This window comes from Eptesicus fuscus, chromosome 18 (genome assembly GCF_027574615.1).
Source record: "Eptesicus fuscus isolate TK198812 chromosome 18, DD_ASM_mEF_20220401, whole genome shotgun sequence".
Lineage (NCBI taxonomy): Eukaryota > Metazoa > Chordata > Mammalia > Chiroptera > Vespertilionidae > Eptesicus > Eptesicus fuscus.
Genome location: NC_072490.1, coordinates 27,372,963 through 27,394,327, shown reverse-complemented (window position 1 = coordinate 27,394,327; position 21,365 = coordinate 27,372,963). Strand labels below are relative to the sequence as shown.

Below are 21,365 nucleotides of genomic sequence, written 5' to 3'. Positions count from 1 at the left end.
CTCACAGGCCTCGTGGAGGAAAGCTGCCCTCCCCACACCAGGCTGGGTACACAACCCAGGCACTCAGGCCCACTGCCTGGCCATGCTCTTACACATGTGCACATTGAGAACCCAGATGCTCTTGTTTGATGACCTCTTTATGGTGGGACCGCTGCTGAGGCCTTCTCAGGCGTCACTGTGAGGCCCTCCTTATGCGGGAGTGGGGTTGGATGATACTCTTCTCCACTCTGATTCAGTACTCAGTGCTTTTCCTTCCTGTCCTGGGTCCAGATAACTGCAGGGTTCTTTTGTTCATGGGTTCAGTGTTTCTGTGGGTTTAGTTTCTTGCTTCTGAACTAAGTGTTAAAAGATTATTACTTCTGTGGTGGCTCATTGTTCATATAATGGACTACTCAGACATGTCACAGCTCACCGCTGTCCAACTCAGCTGCATTTTACACAGTAAAAATAGAGACACAGAAAGTTTACCAGTACATCACTTCCCCAGGCCACATAGTTAGTAATATAAAATCATACTATCCATGAAGCTGGGATTTGAATCCAGGCAGTATGGGGTTATCACTTCCATCATACTGTTGCTTGATGGGGTTTGTGAGGTTTTTTTGTTTGTTTCTGCTTCTGCTAAATCTCAACCTCAAACTAATAGTTCACTTGAATAGTATAGGTGCTTTTCCACTAGGTCTAGAATTTATTTTCTCTTCAAGTGAGAAGCACTGTTTCTTATTTAGACACTTAATGACAGACTGTACTGCCTTTTTCTTGCTTCAGTTATCTTTAGTCAAAATGGTTTTTCTAGAAGCCCTTGCTCATACTCTATGAGTATTTTTTATTCATTAAATTATAAGGCAGAAGCTATATAGCTCCATGATCTGTGTCATATTACTGGTAAGCAATAGAATAATAGTATTTCTAAAAGAAATATAATAATGTAAGCTTCTATATTTGTCTAACAAACTTTTTTTAGCTTTTCATATTAATATTGGGGTTGTTTTATTATTTTATTGTAATAAAAACATAACATAAAATTTGCCATTGAACCATTTCTAAGTGTACATCTCAGTGCCGTTATATACATTCACATGGATAAGTGACCCTTTCATTCCACAACTAGACACCAGGTATGAAACAATCTTGAGGCTTTCTTGGTATCACAAAAGGTAGGTGAAACCTCCAGAGACTCTCCACACCAACCCCACACCCTGTAGAATAAAAATAAACAAGAGCTTTCCCCAAGGCAGTGAGATTAGGGCTTTGAGGGCCAAGATCCCAGGATCCCAGGCAGGAATCACTGGGGCTAAGGGGCTCAGGAACCAAGGAGCCGACACCTAACCCATGGAGTCCACTAGAGCAGCAACGATTCTGAGAAGAACCTGAGCCAGCAGGAGAGGGATGATTAAAATAAAAAATGACCTCCCAGGTGCAGATAACTAAACCCACAGTACGGTAAGGCACCATGCCTGGGTACAAACAGACCTTCAAGGATGGTGGAGATTGGAACTGTCCGATGTTATGGAGAAGAGAGTCCTATGTGGCATTTGGTTTTATGTACAAAGTGAAGGCTATACTCACAGGGATAAGCGTAGAACAGAAAATTACCAGGTATTACAATCTGAAATTACATGTCTATTCGTTTGCATGGTTTTCTTCTCTCCCGATTAGACTGTAAGCTCTTCAAGAGTAAGGACTGTGTATGTGTCTTTAAATCCGCCGCTGCAGCCCCACTGCCCAGCACAGCATCTGACACAGGTTCAAATGAGCAGGAACAATGTTGAAGGAGTGAAGAGGATTTTGGAAAACTTAGAAAACAAAGGGCCCTAGCCAGTTTGGCTCAGTGGATAGAGCGTCAGCCTGCGGACTGAGGGGTCCCGGGTTCTATTCCAACCAAGGGCATATGCCCCAGCTGCAGGCTCGATCCCCAGTGGGGGGTGTGCAGGAGGCAGCCAATCAATGGTTCTCTCTCATCATTGATGCTTCTGTCTCGCTCTCCCTCTCTCTTCCTCTCTGAAATCAATAAAAAGATACTTTTTTAAAAAGAAGAAAACAAAGGGATCAGCTATCTGCAATCCTGTCACCGTATTTCTCTTCCCCGTGAGCATCATTCATCTACTTCCCATGCTGTGTAAGAACTTCCAAACCATGTTATTTTGATAGCAAACATTCTTGTTTTTTCCCTGTGTTCTCAAAATAACCCTCTTTCAGAGCATGTTGTGTTTTGCTTTAAGACTCATTAAAGAGAGCCCCTCCAATGTCCATTTCTGAAGTACATCAGCCTCCTGTGTGTGAGTACAGAATTGTTCCAGAACGCCAGGAGCAAGAGGAAGTGCGGATTGTCTTTCACTCTCCTTTAGGCAGCAGTGACTTACCGCAATGGCCTGGATGCACTCACGGTGGGAGGTTTTATTCACACACCAGACAACGGGAGCAGCCTCAGGGAGGACTTCCTTCATACTCAGGCTGAAAATCAAGCACTTCTCGAATTCATGATCTGAGACGGTGCACCATCGCACAATTTTGTCGGGGACAGCCAGGCACAGCCCTACAGGAGAAAGGACAGAACGCCCTGTTCCAGCGGGAGAGACAGCCGCACCCTCTGAAGGGACCCCTCTGTCCTGTCCTCCTCCCGCTTTTGTCCATGGACAGGGAAGGGTTCAGATTCCACTGCATTCTGAGGCTGGGACAAGAGAAGGAGCGGCAGCTCTTGCCTCGGGTTTGTAAACACAGAGCCGATTGGAAAAATGAACTTTCCTGACATTGCCAAGAGAGAAGATGGAGGAAGAACAAGGAACAGAAGCCCTGTTCAGGAAGAATTTGGGACAGACCCGGGGACCACAGCTGTACTCTACCTTTCCAGCCTTGCCCCAGCGCCAGAGGAGCTCACTGTGAGGCCCTGTGTGGCAGATTGGGCCAGGGAGGGCCCACCACAGCACTCCCTGCCTTTCCTGCCTTCTCCTTCCTCTGCCCTGCCCAGACTACCCTCCCCCCATGTAAGATATCCTACTCCAGAAGTGATTCAAGACAGCTTGTGACCTGACCGAACCAGGGCTGGACAGAAACAACAGTTGCTGAGCCAGCGAGGGCTCTGCACCTGCCTGAGTTTATTGACGTTGCACCACTACCTTCCTTGCAGTTACCCAGCCAAGAGCCCTGCCCACCCCAAAACACAGGAGGGCGCCCCAACGTTTCTGTGCAGGATTTTTACCAGTGATAACTCACCTGTGTCTAGAGCTCTGCCATTAGATACATTATCTCATTTCACTTTCACAGCAACTGTGTACTTACTGTGAAAAAGCAGTTCCTCCTGCACTAAGGACAACAGCTCAGAGAGGTCAAGGGACAGCCTAGAGTCACACAGCACTGAGCGGCAGGAGGATCCCATTGTAGGGTGGTGGTTTTCCCCCTACATTCCTCTCCCTCCCTGGTGTGTGGTAGGGATGGGAGGTGTACATTTCAGAGCAGGAAAGATCCTCTGGTTAGACACCCGACAAGTCAAGCATACCTGACATGTGCCCTTTTAATCCCTCTTAATAATAACGGTGAGTCTGCCCTAACCGGTTTGGCTCAGTGGATGCGTCGGCCTGCGGACTCAAGGGTCCCAGGTTAGATTCAGGTCAAGGGCATGTACCTTGGTTGCAGGCACATGCCCAGTAGAGGGTGTGCAGGAGGCAGCTGATCAATGTTTCTCATCGATGTTTCTAACTCTCTATCCCTCTCCCTTCCTCTCTGTAAAAAATCAATAAAATATTATTTTTAAAAAATAAAATAATAACGGTGAGTCCTTCGAAAACTCCTCCTCCTCTGTCCCTGTTTCCTTCGCTGTAAACCGGATCAACAGCCCCTAGGCCACGGGTCACGAACTGTTTCTGTAATGCGCTGAGTAAATATTGTAGGCTTTTCGGGCCACACAGTTCCTGTGGCAACCGCTTAACTCTGCCCTTGAAGCCTGAACGCAGCCATGGACAACCCTTAGCTGAACGAGTGTGACTGTGTTCTAATAAAATTTTATTCATGGACACCGAACTTGGAACCTCATGTAACGAACGTGTCAAAACTATTGTTCTTTTGATTTTCTTTCAACCATTCAAAAACATAGAAAATATCCCTAGCTCATCCTGGCGGCAGGCAGGATTTGACAGCTGGTCCTAGTTTGTGAACCCCCAGCCCTAGGCTAAGTTGGTCAGGTGCCTGGGTGCACCGTGGGCAGAAGGCCCTTTGGATGCCAGGCTGCCTTGGGGCTCCTCAGACCCAGGGGGTTCAGAGTCCCGCTCTAGCTGACCCTCGGCAGGCACCGGGTCACAGTCCTGGAGGGCCGGCCCCCCACCCCCGGGTGTGCCACTCACCCAGCGCCCCCGCGCACAGCAGGGTGCAGATGGTGAGCTTCATCCTCGCTGCCGGAGCGATACACAGACCAGGCTCCAACCCGCCTGGGCCAGCTCCACCTGTCCTCCGGGTGAGGAAGGGGAGGGGATGCGCCTCCTCCGAAGGGTTCGCCCTTCCGGGCCGTCACCTTTGCCACACCCCCACCTCGCCCCAGAGCAGCTGGGGCCCTCCGCGGGGCTGGAGGACAGCAAATTGTCACCCACTCGCCCCCTGCCCCGAGGCTGCCCCCTCTGCCCAGCGCCCCAGCAGCAAGGCTGGACCCCCGGGCGAGGGATACGCACCCCGGAGGTACGACCGAAGCAACCTGGAGCCCGCTGGACGAGGCAAGAGCGATCCGCCCGGCCCCCTACGTCCCCTGACCGCCGGAGCTGCATCAGCTAAGCAGCTCATTAATGTTTGAGCACAGACTCCTCAGGACTGGGGGCCAGTCTTCAGGGTGAACACTGGGGACCCTTCCCCCAGGAAAGGATGTGCGCGCCACGCTTTGAACCCAATTTTCAGACTCTTCCTCTGAAAGCATCTCTGCTGCCCCCTCCGGGCCCCTCTTGGAACTCACCCCCCACAAATGACAAGGTCCCTCCAGCCTTCAGCTGAAGGCCAAGATCAGATGAAGCTCTGAACCCCGGCAGGGCTCCTCCTACTCGCCCCTGCCACCTGCAGCCCAGTCCTCCCCAGTCTGTGAGCTCCGCCTGGAGGAAGTCTTCCGGTTTTAAATAACGTTTAAGAAGGTTTCATTGAAGCACAATAAACACACATAAAACTTCACATATGCTGGCATACAACTTGAAGAATTGCCACCTGTGAACACATCCACATACCAGCACCGGTGTCATGAAGCAAGATGGGAGCAGAGCAGGGATGGCTCCCTGGTGCCCTCCTTCAGGTCACTTTCCATCTCCCCTACACCCCCCCCCCCCCCCCCCCGCAAAAGATCCATTATCATAACTTCCAACAACATACACGAACTCTGTGGATTTTTGAATTTCAACGAGATAGAATCAAACAATACATACGTACAATTTTGTGTCTGGCTTCTTACACTCAAGCTTGTACTTGTGAACAGTTGTCCTTCACGCATTCTCGGTGTGGCATATTATTCCGTATGTGTATGTAGCACACTTACCTTTGTTGGTGGTGGTAGTAGTGTCTAGTTCGGGCTCTCATGAAGTGAGTGCTGCTATGAGCATTCTAGTACATGTCTTTTAGTGCATATAGGGGATGCGTTTCTGCAGGGTCTTTCCCCAGGAGAGTAATTGCTTGGTCATAATGTAGACATATGGTCAACTTAAATAGAGATTGCCTAACAGTTTTCCAAAGTGGTTGAACCAATTTTCAATCCCGACTCAAGATACGGGAATTTGATTGCTCCACATCTTTGCTGTTTTGGTAGGAATGTTGGAGGTCTTGTATTATAATTTTGAATTTCTGTGGTGACTAATGAGGTTGAGTATCAATTTGTATGCTTATTGGCCATTTAGCCCTCTCGTGTAAAGGGTTGGTTCAAGTCTTTTGCCCTGGATACATTTTAAATAGAGTTTCTATTCAAATAGTTTTAGAACTGGTAATGGCATAATTCAAACTTTTTCCAAGACTTTATCTAATAAAGCATACTCAGAATTGGGCCTTCAAAATGTAAGAATGTGTTATAATTAAATTTAAACAGTCTATCTTATTACTTTAACCCACACACACACAAAAATTTTATTCTACACCCTCTTCTTTGCTAGTAAATGTTGTTTGTTTCAGCCCCTACCAATACATGAAAAGTTAATCCCTGCAGCAGAAACCAACCCTACCTTGCACTGAGGCCAGAGATAGTCCCGAGGGAGTCACAGAAGTCACAAGGCCAAGGACATCCTTGGACAATCTAATGGAAAGATTATCACCATTCTTCTCCCCCTCCAGCCAACTGAGGTAAGTGTCCAATTCCAGAATGTGCATTGTCCCTCTCTGTGTGCCAGGTGACTAGGGTAGGGTGTGAGAGGAGGGGACCTCTCACAGCTGGTTAGTTTCTAAGGTGACCCTTTGGGCTGTAGAGTGAGACCAGCTGGAGCCCACTGAGACAGGCACAGCAGCCTGTTACACAGGGTCCATGGTGTGCATAGAGGCTGTCAGGGTCCCTGCGAACCACAGCCCCTCTGCTCTTGAGCTGGACATAGCTAGCATATTTCTGGTCAGGAGTCAAGCAATCTCTAGACCAGCAATCCCTGTTGAACATAATCGCAAAGGAAAGGATGAATGAGTCTTCTCCTTGGTGAGACACTCATCAACAGATCCCCGGCATGTGATTTGCCCCAGAGGCTGCTAAGGGGTAAACCCTTACTCTGGGCCAGCTGTGCTGGTGACATATAAGCCCTGAAAACCACCTACTGCACCCACCCCATAGCAGGGGCACCTTCCCTAGGGGCAGAGATGCTAAGCTGGGTCTCAGCTACTTCTCCTTCTTCTACCCAAGGAATCCTTTGACCTTTAGCATTTTTGAAAATGATAATAGCAATCCCTTCCTCTTTTTCATTTAGAGGAAAAGAAATGTATATAGTTTTAATACAAACTTTTTATTGAATTATACATATAAGTATACAGCCTATGGTTTGACACAATAGGAACACACCCATGTAACCAGAACTCAGATAAAGAAAGAGAATATTACCAGGAGCCGGAAGCGCCTTCATCCCTCTTATAACCACTGATGATCAAAAGTAATAATTATTCGGATATCGCACACCATAGGTGAAGGGGTAGATCTGTTTATATTATGTGTTCTTCTATTAGTTTTTGGACACATAGTTCTCTTGGCATGCCTTTTAATATTTGCTTGAACAAGTAATTGGACATTGTGTATAAAGTTTTTTTAGAGACTTCAGATGATCGACTATCATTTCCAAAGTGCATGCATCCTTTTATTTTGCTAAAAAGATAGAATGGGGACTGATCACTTTGATCCAATCAGGACTTTGCTGCATCCAGGCTAAGTTGCAGTTTGGGTAAGCTTCCGGTGCCTTCCTACTGAAAGCCTGGTGTGGTACACAGAACAATGGCCCCCCAAAGATGTCCATGTCCTCACCCCACAAACTGTGAATATGTTATGTCACATGGCAAGAAGGGGTTAAGGTTGCAGATGGAAACAAAGTTACTAACCAGGTGACTTTTATCCTGGATTATCTGGGTGAGCCAATGTAATCACAAGGGTCTTTCAAATGTAGAGGAGGGAAGCAAAAGACTCAGTGTGTGAGCGATGCAATGTAAGAAAGACCCTGCCATTTCTGGCTTTGAAGATGAAGGGGAGGGAGGCCATGGGCCAAAAAATGGGAGCAAAAGCAAGAAAATGGGTCCTCCTGTCAAGCCTTCAGACAGGAGCACAGCTCGATGTCACCTTCAACTTTTCCCAGTGAGACCCCTTTCAGACTTCTGACCTACAGAGCGGCGAGATAGTAAATTGTGTTGTTTTAAGGCAGTACGTTTGTGGTAATTGTTTCAGCAGCCGTAGGAACTAACTCACCGAGTGTAGTCATTGGGATCCTTCTAGGGCAGTGGTCGGCAAACTCATTAGTCAACAGAGCCAGATATCAACAGTACAACGATTGAAATTTCTTTTGAGAGCCAAATTTTTTAAACTTAAACTTCTTCTAACGCCACTTCTTCAAAATAGACTCGCCCAGGCCGTGGTATTTTGTGGAAGAGCCACACTCAAGGGGCCAAAGAGCCACATGTGGTTCGCGAGCCGCTGTTTGCCGTAGAATTTTCCTTTTTGTCTCTCACTCCAGGGAGCTTCAAGTTGTGCCAAATACCTTAAGGGAACCCTGGTCATTCGTCAGGCTTAGTTCACTGCACCCGCCTTCTGATTGCGGTCATGCCTCTGCTTCCGCTTTCCATCCCAGGACTGCCATAAGCTCTGCTAGCAGGGGCCCTCTTCCAGACACCTCTGCCCTTGAGCCCAGAGGTGGCAAATGCCCCCAGGAAAACGTGGTTGCAGAATGTCATCTGACCTCTGTGTTACCTCCCCTTTCCCAGAAACTTGGCACCTGTAGTCTCTAATGCTCCCACGCAGATGTTCACATCTGGTTGTCCTCAACAAGGGCACAATTCCTGCACATGCTACCTCATCATGACAGAAGCAGGAGTGAGGACTATGTTAGCTACTAATTCTTAATCTTTCTCACTTAAGACTAGTATATTATTTCTGAGTGAATGAATTTTATAGGTTATTGTGCTCATTTACAAGTGCTCTAGCTCTCACTTCATGTATTCACCCTTTTGAAAGGAAATAGGTGGCTTGAGGGCAGAGACCACATTTTTCTTGTTCAATAAGCTAATCCTATTGGTCTGCTGTAATATAGGTCTCCAAACAAACCGAATAAATGAATAAACACACATAATGATTGTCTCAAAAGTGGGTTGAGCAATCTTCTCTGCAGATCTGCTGATGTTTAGAGACTTCAGATGATCGGGTTAAGAGGTGAACATGCCCCCTAAGGTTAATCATCTATCTAAAGCTAACACAGCTCAAACCCAAGGTGCCTCTGACCTCAGGATGGAGCAAACTCTGAAAACTTCCTTTGTACAGGGACAAAGTCAGGTTGCAAAGGAAGGACATCCAGAGTGCTAACGCCATCTCTGTTGCTTTGACACAACCCCTCACAGTGGCCAAGCAGAAGGTTAGACGTGCTGCGGTTCTCACCTCTGCCCATACGGATATGGATACGTGCAAGGTTGCCAGGAAGCCCTGGAAGAGCTCTTTCCCTGCAACAGCAGCCACTCCACAGTTTTCTCTCGAACTAATGTTCACGCTTGGTTGCTCTCCTTGGCCCCATACCTCTCTCTTTCTCTCAATCCATGGTGCTTACCCGGGTTGGGTGCAAGGACCATACTCTTTTTTTGTAAAAATATATTTTATTGATGTTTTAACAGAGAGGAAGGGAGAGGGATAGAGAGTTAGAAACATCGATGAGAGAGAAACATCAATCAGCTGCCTCTTGCACACCCCCTACATGGGGATGTGCCCGCAACCAAGGTACTTGCCCTTGACCGGAATCAAACCTGGAACCCTTCAGTCCACAGGCCGACGCTCTAGCCACTGAGCCAAACCGGTGAGGGCAGGACCATACTCTTAACTAGATCTTCTCTACATGGATGGGTTGTAATGGCCATTTAAAACCTCTCTCGGGTATATCTCATTTTTAGGGCCTAGATGCAGTCAGCTTTCCCAACCTTGCAAAACCTCACATTTGTAGATTGCTAAATTCCCTTTTGTTTTTGCTTGCAAACAAACCAGTTCCACCCGGAGCTTGTTGTCTGTTTCTTATAATACCTAATTATATGCAGCCAGTACCAACATGTGCTGTTAACATTCTACTTTACCCCCTCTCCTCCACCTCGGCAGACTCAGTAGGTCTGTTTTACTTTCCACATTACTGAAGACCAACAGTTTAAACTAATGTTTTGCCACAGCAAAGACTACTTAAGATTGCTAGTCTCATTCATTTTAAATGATGAACCCTTTACTTATACAAATTCATTCATTTATAGCACTGAAAAACAAATATAAAACCCTCAAAATATATTTTTTTAGTTTATTTTTTAATTTTGAGAAATCTTATCTATGTAGCAAAATATAACAAGAAATACTCATACTCCCACCACCTCTATTTAAAAAATACTGTTTCGTCATATTTGTTTCCTGTGTTTTTCCATTCTTCAAATAGATAAATGTAAAGTCCCCTTTAATGCTGCTGCAAGCAGGGTCCGGAGTGTCTGGTTCTAGGTAAAGAAGTGCCAAAGAAATAGGGAGGTGCCCCTGAATGCCAGGGAGGTGAGGGGAAAGTTAATTACTGAACTCCTTCTGAGAGTTACATGGGGGTACATCACAGCTATTCCCCATTTTCAGGAAATCATTAACCGCAACTGACATAACCATTTTCACCCTTTCCAAAGGGACTGCTGTTCAAGCAAACTTTAATGTGCATCCCAATCACCTGGAGGACTTGTGCAAACACAGAATGCTGGCACCCGCCCTCAGAGTTCCTAACTCCGCAGGCCTGAGGTCAGGCCCAAGAATTTTCATTTCCAACACATTGCTAGGTGAGGCTGATGCATCTGGTCCAGATACTACACTAGATGGAGAACCACTGCTCTAGCTAAGGCCTCTCTGCCTATGTGGAGACACAGATGGGAGCACTTGTCACTTGCAAGGTTGACTCCCCTGCTATTCAAATCCAGCTGCCTAAAAGCTCAGAGTGCTTTCCTTTTCCTCCTCATCTTCATTAGCAGCAAGGCCCCAGTGCAGACCTTCCTGCGGAGGTGGAGCAGGCAGCATGTGACAAGGAGCAGTGTGGTTGGTCAGGAGGGGCCCAGGGTTCCAGTCAGGCCACCTCTTCTGAAGCCAAGGTACACCCACTTCCAGGCTGTGACACAGTCCCTGAGGCTCACTTTCCCCATCTACATAATATGGGACAATGATGCCCGCATACTAGAGGATTGCTGAGGAAAGTAAACAGGAATAGTGCAGCAGGAGTCCTTTATGGACACTAAAGTACCCTATGAATAGTCATTATTGTTACAGCTTCATGACAGATTTGCCCCCTCACAATTAACTGTAGCATCGTTTTTTTTGTTTGTTTTTTTTTAAACTCTAACACCTTTATTTTTAAGGCTTTCCTCGCCCTGTCCCCAACAACACCACCAGGTCTTGACCGTTGAGCCCTAATGTCACTGATTCTGACTCACTTGGCTTGGGTTTATTCACATACTTAGGCCCAAGCTGCTCATTGCTATCTTTAGTTGCTAAAAATAAAAACAATCAAGGAACATGGTATTAAACTCTCACATTACTCAATCCAAAATCATGAGCTTTGCAATCTCAAGATTAAAATAAGGAACACTATCTAAGCAGTCTGCCATTCGAACAGACTTGTTCATCATGAACAAGCCAAGATTTTGCCGTCCCCTTTTACCTCCTGTCCCCCTGGTCTTCTCCATTTGAACTTTAGCTTCCGTCCCAGATCTCCCCTAGACTCAGGGAGCTACAGAGAACGATGATATGCTCACTGAAGGGATAAAGAGTGGGAGAGGGCCATTGACAATCTTGGCAAAGACCTCTTTGCACTTGGTGTGCACTCTAGTCATCCAGACATCTCTCTTCCCTCCAGACCTCTTGGCTGTGGTAGGCAGTGATTATATTCTTGCTAAATTGTAGGGAAAAGAGCCCTGTCTGTGGCGTCTGTGGATGTAAGAATGTACAAACCTGTAGAGAATTTTTGTAAAAATTTATTGCCAAACAGGATACACCTGGAAGCAAGATTTCACTAGACTGAGATAAATGCTTTGGAGACTTAGAGACTAACAGTTTGCAGTTGCTTTTAGGCATTTGAGATTGGATGTAAGGAAGATTGCCTGAAGGTGGGAGAAAGCAAGGCCCAGGTCAGATTACAGGATAGTTAAGATTCACACTTTATAAGGCGGGGTGGGAAAGGATGGGCACTATCGGAAGGCGGAGTCTGAAGGGGGCCGTTTCAAAGGTGTGCTAACCTTGTTGCGCAGAAACGATGGACGGGGCTTCCTTAAGGTAAAGGTAAGTCTTTTACTAAAGTTCTATGCCCGGAGCTTGACTGCCCATCATACCTGCCCGGTTAGGAATGTATGATTAGATCACTCTGTGAGGTTACTTTCCATAGAACCCCTATTTTCATCCACAAGTCAAGACTGAAAGACAAGTACCATATGATTTCACACATAGGTGGAATTTAGTGAACAAACTGAACTAACAAGCAAAATAGAGACAGACTCATGGATAGCAGGCAGTCAGGTCTGGTGGTGGGGGTGGTGGAGGGTAGTGGAGGGATTCATCAAAAAATTAAAAGAAATGGATACGGACAACCGTGGTGATTGGGGGTGGTGGTGGATGAGGGGTGAGAGTATAGGGGGGATAAATGGTGATGGAAAATAAAAGAAATGGAAAAAGACTTGGCTTACATCTGAACTCTACCACTTAACTGTGTGACCTCGGACACATCGTTTAACTTATCTAAGCCTCAGCTTTTACATCTGTGAAATGAAAATACCAGTTTGCCTCATAGAGCTGTTTTGGGTGGTAATATGTGGTTTCTCACGCACTGCCTAGCCCAGGCAGGTATAAAATATTTACCGAGCCTGGCTGGTTTGCCTCAGTAAATAGAGTGTAGGCCTACGAACTAAAGGGTCCTGGGTTAGATTGGGGTCAAGGGCACATGCCCAGGTTTTGGGTTGGATCCCCAATGGGGGCGTGCAGGAGGCAGCCAAACAATGATTCTCTCTCATCATTGATGGTTTCTATCTCTCCCTCTCTCTTCCTTTCTGAAATCAATAAAAAATATATATATAATATATATATATATATATTCCTTAAATATACAGTATTTTCAGTCTTTATTTTTATTTTATTTTTTATTGTTTGAAGTATTACAAATCGTAGTACATCTCTCCTTTTTTTCCCCATTGACCTCCCCCCGGCCTCCCCTAGCCCCCCGTACATGCCCTCACCTGCCCTCCCCCTCAGTGTCTTGTATCCGTTGGTTATGCTTATATGCAATAAAAACATATTTAAAAAAACTATTTACTGAGGAAAGGCTCTTCCCCCCAGGCTTTAAGCTTTACATTTCCTTGTTTCAGGACCTCCCCTCAGGTACTTCGGGCCAGCGGCCCCACCCCCTGAGCTGCGGCCCTCCGGCACCTTAATCCCCAGCGGCCCCATCCCCTGAGCCGAGGTGCTCGGCCCCCGCCGGTGCCAGGGCCGCCCTCCAAAACCCTAAGCCCCAGGGCACCCGGCCCAAGTCCTTCCCCTGAACCCCAAAGCCGGCGTGTACACCCAGCTTTCCCGCTGCCTGCCATCCCTTTGGACGACTCCACCCCCCGCCCGCAGCCGCAGGTGATGTCACTTCCGCCGGAAAAGGTGAGCGCGTCCGCGCGGTTGGCGCGAAAGTCGGTTCGGGGCCTCGGCAACTTCCGGGTTCCGCGTTTGCCTGGGGTGGGGGCGCCGCGGGGTGCGGCGGGTGTGCGCCGGGCTGGCGCCCGACCCCAGCCGCTCTCCCGCTGGCTGCGCGCGCCCCCACACGCTGTCCCCAAACCCCCGAGCTCCACGGAGGTGAGTGAGGCGCCGAGAGGGGACCCCGCTCCTTCCCCGCCCCAGTCGGGGCGTTTCCGCCGCCGCCTCTGGCCTTTGCGGCCCCTGTAACCGGCGTGGAGCGGGTGGCCGTGGCGGGGCCGGGAGCCGGGCCTTCCCCGAGGGGCTGGGGAGCTCGAGCGCCCGGCCCTTGGGGAGGCAGCGCCTTGCTGCCTGGCTTGCACGTTTACATGGAAGCCCTGGCCCTAACCGGCTGAGACAGATTCATCCTGTGCCCTAAGCTAAATGCAATGGATTGTTCATTGGTTTAGGGGACTTAGAGCCCCGGTAATGAAGGCCCTTAACGTATTCCACTCCGGGACTTGGAGTTCGTCCTCTGACTTGCAGGCTATCTTTTTCTTTGACTTTGCCCACGTTCCTGCGTTTCTTACAAACCAAGTGGATGAATTCACGGGCGAGGCCAAAATGCCTATCCTTAGGCGTTCTTGTCTGTGCAGAAAAAAATTGGTTCCTTAAGCAGATAGCGTGATGCATAATGTGTTTTTGTTCTTGTTAATGGTTCCCTTATTTTGACAGTTCAAAAATGTCCAAAAATGACAAAGAACCGTTTTTTGTGAAGTTTTTAAAGTCTCCAGACAATTCCGAATGCTTTCTTAAAGCTCTTGAGGTAAGAACAGTTGAAAACGTCTTGTTTGATGTTTTATTTTCTTGGTTTTAGAGTTTTTGATTTATTGGATTTTTACATCTCAGTAAGTGTTATTTTATTTTCATAAATACATAATTTTACTGTAGTCTCCATTAACATAAATGTCTCATTGCTAGATTTAATTAATGTAAGTATATCATTATATATATGTTGGGGTGGGCTTTAAATCTATTATGAGATTTCTGTTAAAAGTGGCAGACCTGCTGTTCTTGGAAATTAAGTTGCTTTCTTTTGTCTACTAATCAGAATAGACCTTTGTGTGTTGAAAATTCTTGAGTCAGTCCTGTACTGGTTACAGTTCATTATTTGGTTAGTAGGTTGTTAAAAGTGTGTTTCATTATGTACAGTATCATGTACAGTATCATGTGGGAGGACCTAGGGGGAGGGTGGAGCCTTGCTGCTCACAGACCCCAGCAGCAGCATAGCTTGGAGAGTTTGTTATAAAAACAGAACTTGGGCCCAACTCAGACTTACCAATTAGAATCCACATTTTAACAAGATCCTCAGTGTGGTTTCTATGTACTTTAAAGTTTAAGAAGCTCTTTTGTAGCAGGGTTTTCCTTAAAGTTTACTCCTTCAGCAAATAATGATTGTGTGCCTGATAAGCACTACTCAAGCACATGGGATACATCTGTGATCAGAACAGGTGAAGATCGCTACTTTCTTAGAGTTTACCTTCTATTCTATCAGGAGGAAAGAGACAATCTGACATGATAAATGAGTAAACTATACAGTATGTTACTGTGTGCTAAGTGTTAAGGGAAGAGAAAAGAGCAAAACAGGTGAAGGGGTCTGGAAGGTTGTAATTTTAAATAGAGTGTGATTGGGCTATCGTTTATGGAAAAGATATTTGAGTTTGCTTGAAGGAAGTGAGATAGTTAGCCGTGTGGCTATCTGGTGAAGAAGGTTTTGGGCAGAGGGAAGACAGGACTCTGGGAAAGTGCGTGGAGTGTCTATCCAACATAAGTGTGGCTGTAGTATGATGAGCAAGAGATGGAAGAATATTAAGGAATGCTTCAGAGAGCAGGTTTAAGAGGACTTGTAGGGCCTTGTGGGCCATTGTGAGGACTTTGGCTTTTTCTTGCAGTGAGATGGAAAGCTGTTGGAAGGTTTTAGTCAGAACAGTGGCATGATCTGACTTACTCATTTTAAAGGATCATTCTAAATATTTATTTAACATGAGGACTTCAAATTTTGTTCAGAAAATATTTGAGTGCTTACCTGGGTGCCAGGATATGGTGGCAAACAAGATTGTGAAACTTCCTTTTAAGGGAGAGAGACAACTGTATATGTCTACATACTGTCAGTGTTATGTCTTCATAACATAGACTGGAGGGAAAGGGTATTTTAGAAATCGTAATCAGGAAGGGCATCTCAGAGGAGGTGACATTTGAAGTAAGGCATCGAGTCTGGTGAAGACCTGGGTGAATAGTATTCCAGGCAGTGGGAGCAAGAGCAAAGCCTCTAAATGAGGTCATGCTTAGCTTGTTCCAGTGGTAGCAAGAACGCTGGAGGAGTGGCTAGAGAAAAAGTAAGGCCGGTGAGAGGTAGAAGGTAAGGGCAGGGAAACAGGCAAGGGCTGGACGCCATGGTCTTATAGGTCATCCTAAGAAATGTGGATTTTATTCTGGGTGTGCTTGGAAGACATTGAAGTTTTTGAGCAGAGAGTGACCTAATGTGATTTATATTGTTAAAAAGATTCCTTGCTGTTGTGTGGAGAAGAGATTTAAAGCAAGGGAGGGAGAAGAAAACACTTTAGAGACTTCTGCAGAAGTTTAGGTGAGAGGTGATGGAGGAGTCCAACAGGGAAAAAGCTGGATTTGAGATAGATTTTGAATATAGAGTTCGTAGAACTTAAATAACAAGTGACAATTTCAGGTGCAATCTTATTTCATTTTTTTCTTTCAGTCAATAAAAGAGTTCCAGTCCGAAGAATATCTTCAGATTATTACAGAAGAAGAGGCATTGAAGATAAAGGAGAATGATAGATCACTTTATATCTGTGACCCTTTTAGTGGTGGTGTCTTTGATCACCTCAAAAAGGTTTGCTAACTTATGTGTTCCTTCAGTAGTGTGTTTTTGGTTTGTTTTTGCTTCAGTGGACAAATTATTTATTGATCATGAAGTATTATGCAAATTATGAATACAAAAAAATTCTTTGGTTTGGGGAGACTGGAATATTTTTAAAGGCTAATCTATATACATAAAAGGCTAAGCGACCATCGCATCCGAAACAACCGAACGGACTACAAAACAGGCTGTGTGGGGCCAGCAGGGGGGTTAGTGAGGGGCGATCAAACGACCGAGCAGCAGGCTGCATGGGGCGACCAGGCCGGCAGGGGGTTAGTGAGGGGCGACCAACTGACTGAGCAGCAGACTGCATGGGGCGACCAGGCCGGCAGGGGGTTAGTGAGGGGCGACCAACCAACTGAGCAGCAGACTGCGTGGGGCGACCAGGCCAGCAGGGGTTTAGTGAGGGGCGACCAAACAACCGAGCAGCAGGCTGCGTGGGGCAACCAGGTCCACAGGGAGGGCATTTGGGGGTGACCAGGCTGGCTGGGTGGGGGGCAGGCGGGGGTGACCAGGTCGGCAGGGGATGCAGTAAGGGGCAACTAGGCCGGCAGGGGGGCAGTTAGGGGCTACCAGGCTGGGGGGGGGGCAGTTGGGGGCAACTAGACTGGCACGGGGGGCAGTTGGGGGTGACCAGGCCAGCAGGGCGGGGGCAGTTAGGGGCAATCAGGCAGGCAGGCAGGTGAGCAGTTAGGAGCCAGTGGTCCCGGATTGTGAGAGAGCTGTCCAACTGCCGGTTTAGGCCTGACCCTGGGGATCGGGCCTAAACCGGCAGTTGGATATCCCCCGAGGCGTCCTGGATTGGAGAGGGTGCAGTGCTGGGCTGAGGGGGACACCCCCCCCCCCCCCCCGTGCATGAATTTTGTGCACTGGGCCTCTAGTTATGTTATAATAAGCTTTTGTTAATATGTAATTTTTTATAGTATTTCAGGGGATTTAACTTCACTTAGTATAAGGGAATCCTATAGTAATGAAGCATTTTATTTTTTAAATTAATCCCCTTTTTAAAAAATAGTTTAGTGATATTTAGAGGGAGTGGGAGAGAGAAACATGGATGTGAGGGAATAACATCGATTGGCTGCCTCCTCCACACCCCCTGCTCAGGCATGTGCTCTGTCCAGGAATTGAACCAGCAACCTTCCATTGCACACCCAACCAACTGAGCCACACCAGCCAGGGCGATAATGAAGCATTTTAGTGATTGAGTTCTACTGTACTTTAAACTCAGTGTAATTGCAAAATATTTCAGGGAGAAATAAAGAGTAGGAAAAGAACTCAACAATAATGCTGTCTCAGACTACTTGCTCATGCAGGTAGAATTTTAATACCTGTATTTTATAAAGACTGAAAAGTTATGTTAAAAGGAAGCATTTTGGTGATGAGTAATGCTAATATACCAGTGAGCCATCTTCATTTCTTTTTGTTGATTCTAGAGTCTACTGACTCATTACTTTTTTGGTGTCTGGACAAGAGAGAAGCATTGAAATAAAAGTAAACGGGCTGTAATTCCATCCAGATTACAAAGAAGTGATTCTTGTTTGAAGGAGAAGAAAACATAGAGGAGTAGGCAGATGCAGTATCTGTACAATTTATGGAAGGTCTGTGCCCACTTTTGCCAGAAGCATTGTTGGTCTTACCCTCCTTTTGCAAATAACACTGCTTGTCAGATAGAATCGGTAGCATAAAAAATTCAATTTTCTTCTGACCAAGAAGATAATCACTCTGTAGATATTTCAGTCATGTTATGGTGACTTGCACAACTGTAGGCTTTTTAGCCTGGCTTGAATGTGCTAGTGTCAATTATCAATGAAAATGAAAGGTCGTTTTTGTTTTTAGTAACCTGCAGTATCTTAAAAGAAGTATTTGTGAGTTTTCCTTGGGAAGACTTTGAGTTGCAGACAGAGTATTTAAAATAAATGTAGAAACTGCCCAGAATTATATGGTTTTGTGTTGTTGTTTTTTGGTGATATAAGAGGTATTTTAGATGAGGGTTATTTAGGCTTAATACTTTTAAACTGCTTCATTGGCTCGATGCTTCATTTAAAAAGTATATAAGGATAATTCCTAATTATAGCATAAGACTGTTAATCATACACACCCCTCTCATTGTTAAGATTGTGTTTGTTTCAGAGATTAAAATTTCAGGGGTAATTCTGAGTCAGTGTGGCTCTTAGAGCTTACTTCTTTTGATAGCCTGCATTGTTTGATATGCTTTTGTGTGTGTGTAGTTAATGAGGACTGTGTCTGAGAAATTATATAATGGTCTCTATGTTTTTCTTAAAACAATTTGGTGAAACTTTTGTGGTGGTCAGCAACTTTTATAAAGAATTGGTAAATAATATAAAATGTAATTTTGTAAGACTGAATTTCTTTCCCTACTTACTAAACTTTTCCCTTTTTTTATAGCTTGGCTGCAGAATTGTAGGTCCTCAAGTAGTCATATTTTGTATGCAGCACCAGCGATGTGTCCCAAGAGCTGAGCATCCAGTTTATAATATGGTTATGTGTGATGTAACTGTATCTTGTACAAGCCTGGAAAAAGACAAAAGGGTAGGTGTTGAGGAATATGTCTGTATTTCCATACTTAATTTTTCATTGTGTGGAATATACTTGAAAGATTTTATACTTGGTGTTTATATTTTTATATATTTTCATTTTTATTGTTATTATTTTAAGAGAGAAAGAGAAACTGATTGAGAGAGAGGTATCAATAGGCTGCCTCCTATTGCACCCTTAACTAGGTACCACACCCAAAACCTGGGCATGTGCCATGACTGGAAATTAAACCTGCAACCTTTCGGTGCACAGGACAATGCTCAACCAACTGAGCCACACTGGCCAGGACTTCTTTTTTATTTTTGTATGAGTTGAATAGAGTGGGATCTGTTTTATTTTTAAGAAGATACATTTTAAATCCATTTTTATTTATTACAGAGAGGAAGGAAGAGAGATATAGAGAAACATCAATGATGAGAATCATCTATTGGCTGCCTCCTGCATGCCCTCCACTGGGAATTGAGCCCGCAATCCAGGCACATGCCCTTGACTGGAATCAAACTGTGACCTTTCAGTCTGTAGGCCAGTGCTCTGTCCACTGGACCAAAATGTCCAGGGTTAAGCAAAAAAAATTTTTTAAAGTAAAAGGAAACTCACTTTTCCCCCTACATAGTCAATGAGTTTGCTTTTGAATCACATTTTTCCACTGTAGATGGGAAATCCTATAACAAGGGGTGGGGGGTTCTGAGAGAGGTGTGTAGTAGATATGTTACATATGTAACTTACTCATTTTAAAATATGTATGGTAAATTAAAATACATTGTTCATTATAGAAGCAATGTAGTGCCTTAGCCAGTGTGGCTCAGTTGGTTAAGCGTCATCCCATGCACCAGAAAGGTAACCAGTGGGATCCCCAGTCAGGGAACATGTCCAGGTTGTGGGTTCGGTCCATAGTTGAGGTGTGTACAGGAGGCAACTGACCAGTGTTTCTCTCTCACATCGAGGTTTTTCTTTCTCTATTCCTCTCCCTTCCTCTCTCTCTCTCTCTCTCTCTCTCTAAAAATTAATAAAAATATATTTAAAAAACAACAACATAGTTTAATAACTTTATAAAGAGATAAACAGGAAAATAATGTATAAAGGTAATTATTTTAAAATCTGTGCCCTGGCCAGGGAGCTCACTTGGTTAGAGTGTCATTGCAATACACCAAGGTTGTGGGTTCGATATCCAGTCAGGGCACCCACAAGAAGCAACCAATGAATGCATAAATAAGTGGAATGACAATGATGTTTCTTGCTCTTGCTTTCTTTTTCCCTTCCTCCCTCTCTATCTAAAATCAATAAATAGAAATTTAAAAAATTTTATAATTTATATTTACCTTTCAAAAAGTAATTTGGTTGCCGAAACCTGTTTGGCTCAGTGGATAGAGCATCGGCCTGCGGACTCAAGGGTCCCAGGTTCGATTGCGGTCAAGGGCATGTACCTTGGTTGCGGGCACATCCCCAGTAGGGGGTGTGCAAGAGGCAGCTGATCGATGTTTCTCTCTCATCGATGTTTCTAACTCTATCCCTCTCCTTTCCTCTCTGAAAAAAATCAATAAAATATATATTTTAAAAAAATAATTTGGTTAATTATTTAACTTTATGTTGGTGAGAAACACTTATGCATTCAAGCTAATAAGATATATATGGGATATTGTATAAAAAAAGAGGTTTGCTTCAGTATTAATGTATTTTCTCTTGGGACTACAGGAAGAAGTTCATAAATATGTACAAATGATGGGTGGACGTGTATACAGAGACCTTAATGTATCAGTAACTCACCTTATTGCCGGAGAAGTTGGTAGCAAAAAATATTTAGTTGCTGCAAATCTAAAGAAACCGATTTTGCTTCCTTCTTGGGTTAACACGCTTTGGGAGAAGTCACAAGAGAAGTAAGAAAGACATTTCGATATATTTTAGATTTGAAAATGACATATTCAGTCATTCTAGCTTATTGTGAGTTTTCATATGGGAGGTTTTATTGTATCTTTGGATTTGTCATTCAGGGACAAAAATTGGGTCATTATTCTTTTCTCCAATGAAAACAAAAGAGCAGATTCTAAAAGCTGTTACCCGGTTAGAAGTTGATAGGTAGAATGGCTATGGGTTAGAACTAGCTACAAGGTAGGAAATGCTTTGATAATAAAATTGTTTTGAGCAGTACCTGTAAAATAGTTGGGAAAATCAGTATGGCAGCTGCAACTTTTATATTGCTTTCTTCTTCAATACTGTGCCCATATGTTAATATGGAGAGCAAATTGGTCATTTGGGCAATTGTATTCCCTCCCAAAGTGGATATATGTAAGGTTGAAAATAAACATGTAAGTCATTAGCTGGGATGTGATCATTCAATAAATATTAACTGAGCCCATTTTATGTATCTGCCCTGAGCTAGGCTGTAGGCATATGTAGTGAGCAAAACAGGATAGCATCTCTGCCTTCGTGGTGCTTAGAGCCTATTTCAAGGAACAGAATTGAGTTTCCTTTAAAATTAGAGTAACAACTCTAAGTCCAGGTTCCACTGTTTGAATTAAATAGGGATTTTTCCAATCTTTCACACCATCCAGCACATCCTAATCA

General features: G+C 45.0%; 3 protein-coding genes across 4 annotated transcripts in view; 1 reads left to right on the top strand and 2 right to left on the bottom strand.

Moving 5' to 3' along the window:
* LOC103299737 (inhibitor of carbonic anhydrase-like) overlaps positions 1-4,439 on the bottom strand; it is a 28,303-nt gene extending 23,864 nt beyond the window's left edge. For both annotated transcript variants that reach the window (XM_054729885.1, XM_054729884.1), the window contains exons 1-2: positions 4,338-4,439; positions 2,364-2,536 (exon numbers count right to left, since the gene is read on the bottom strand). In XM_054729885.1, the coding sequence (XP_054585860.1) occupies positions 2,364-2,536; positions 4,338-4,380 (216 nt within the window). In that variant the 5' untranslated portion in view covers positions 4,381-4,439. The remainder of the gene's footprint in view (positions 1-2,363; positions 2,537-4,337) is intronic.
* Positions 4,440-13,328: 8,889 nt separating this feature from the next.
* Positions 13,329-21,365, top strand: part of TOPBP1 (DNA topoisomerase II binding protein 1) — a 47,283-nt gene continuing 39,246 nt past the window's right edge. The window contains exons 1-5 of the mRNA XM_028128881.2: positions 13,329-13,492; positions 14,048-14,138; positions 16,086-16,220; positions 18,654-18,797; positions 20,496-20,677. Of these exons, the coding sequence (XP_027984682.2) occupies positions 14,055-14,138; positions 16,086-16,220; positions 18,654-18,797; positions 20,496-20,677 (545 nt within the window). The 5' untranslated portion in view covers positions 13,329-13,492; positions 14,048-14,054. The remainder of the gene's footprint in view (positions 13,493-14,047; positions 14,139-16,085; positions 16,221-18,653; positions 18,798-20,495; positions 20,678-21,365) is intronic.
* Positions 18,697-21,365, bottom strand: part of CDV3 (CDV3 homolog) — a 77,117-nt gene continuing 74,448 nt past the window's right edge. Inside the window, exon 7 of the mRNA XM_054708026.1 lies at positions 18,697-18,779. Coding sequence (XP_054564001.1) covers positions 18,748-18,779 — 32 coding nt within the window. The 3' untranslated portion in view covers positions 18,697-18,747. The remainder of the gene's footprint in view (positions 18,780-21,365) is intronic.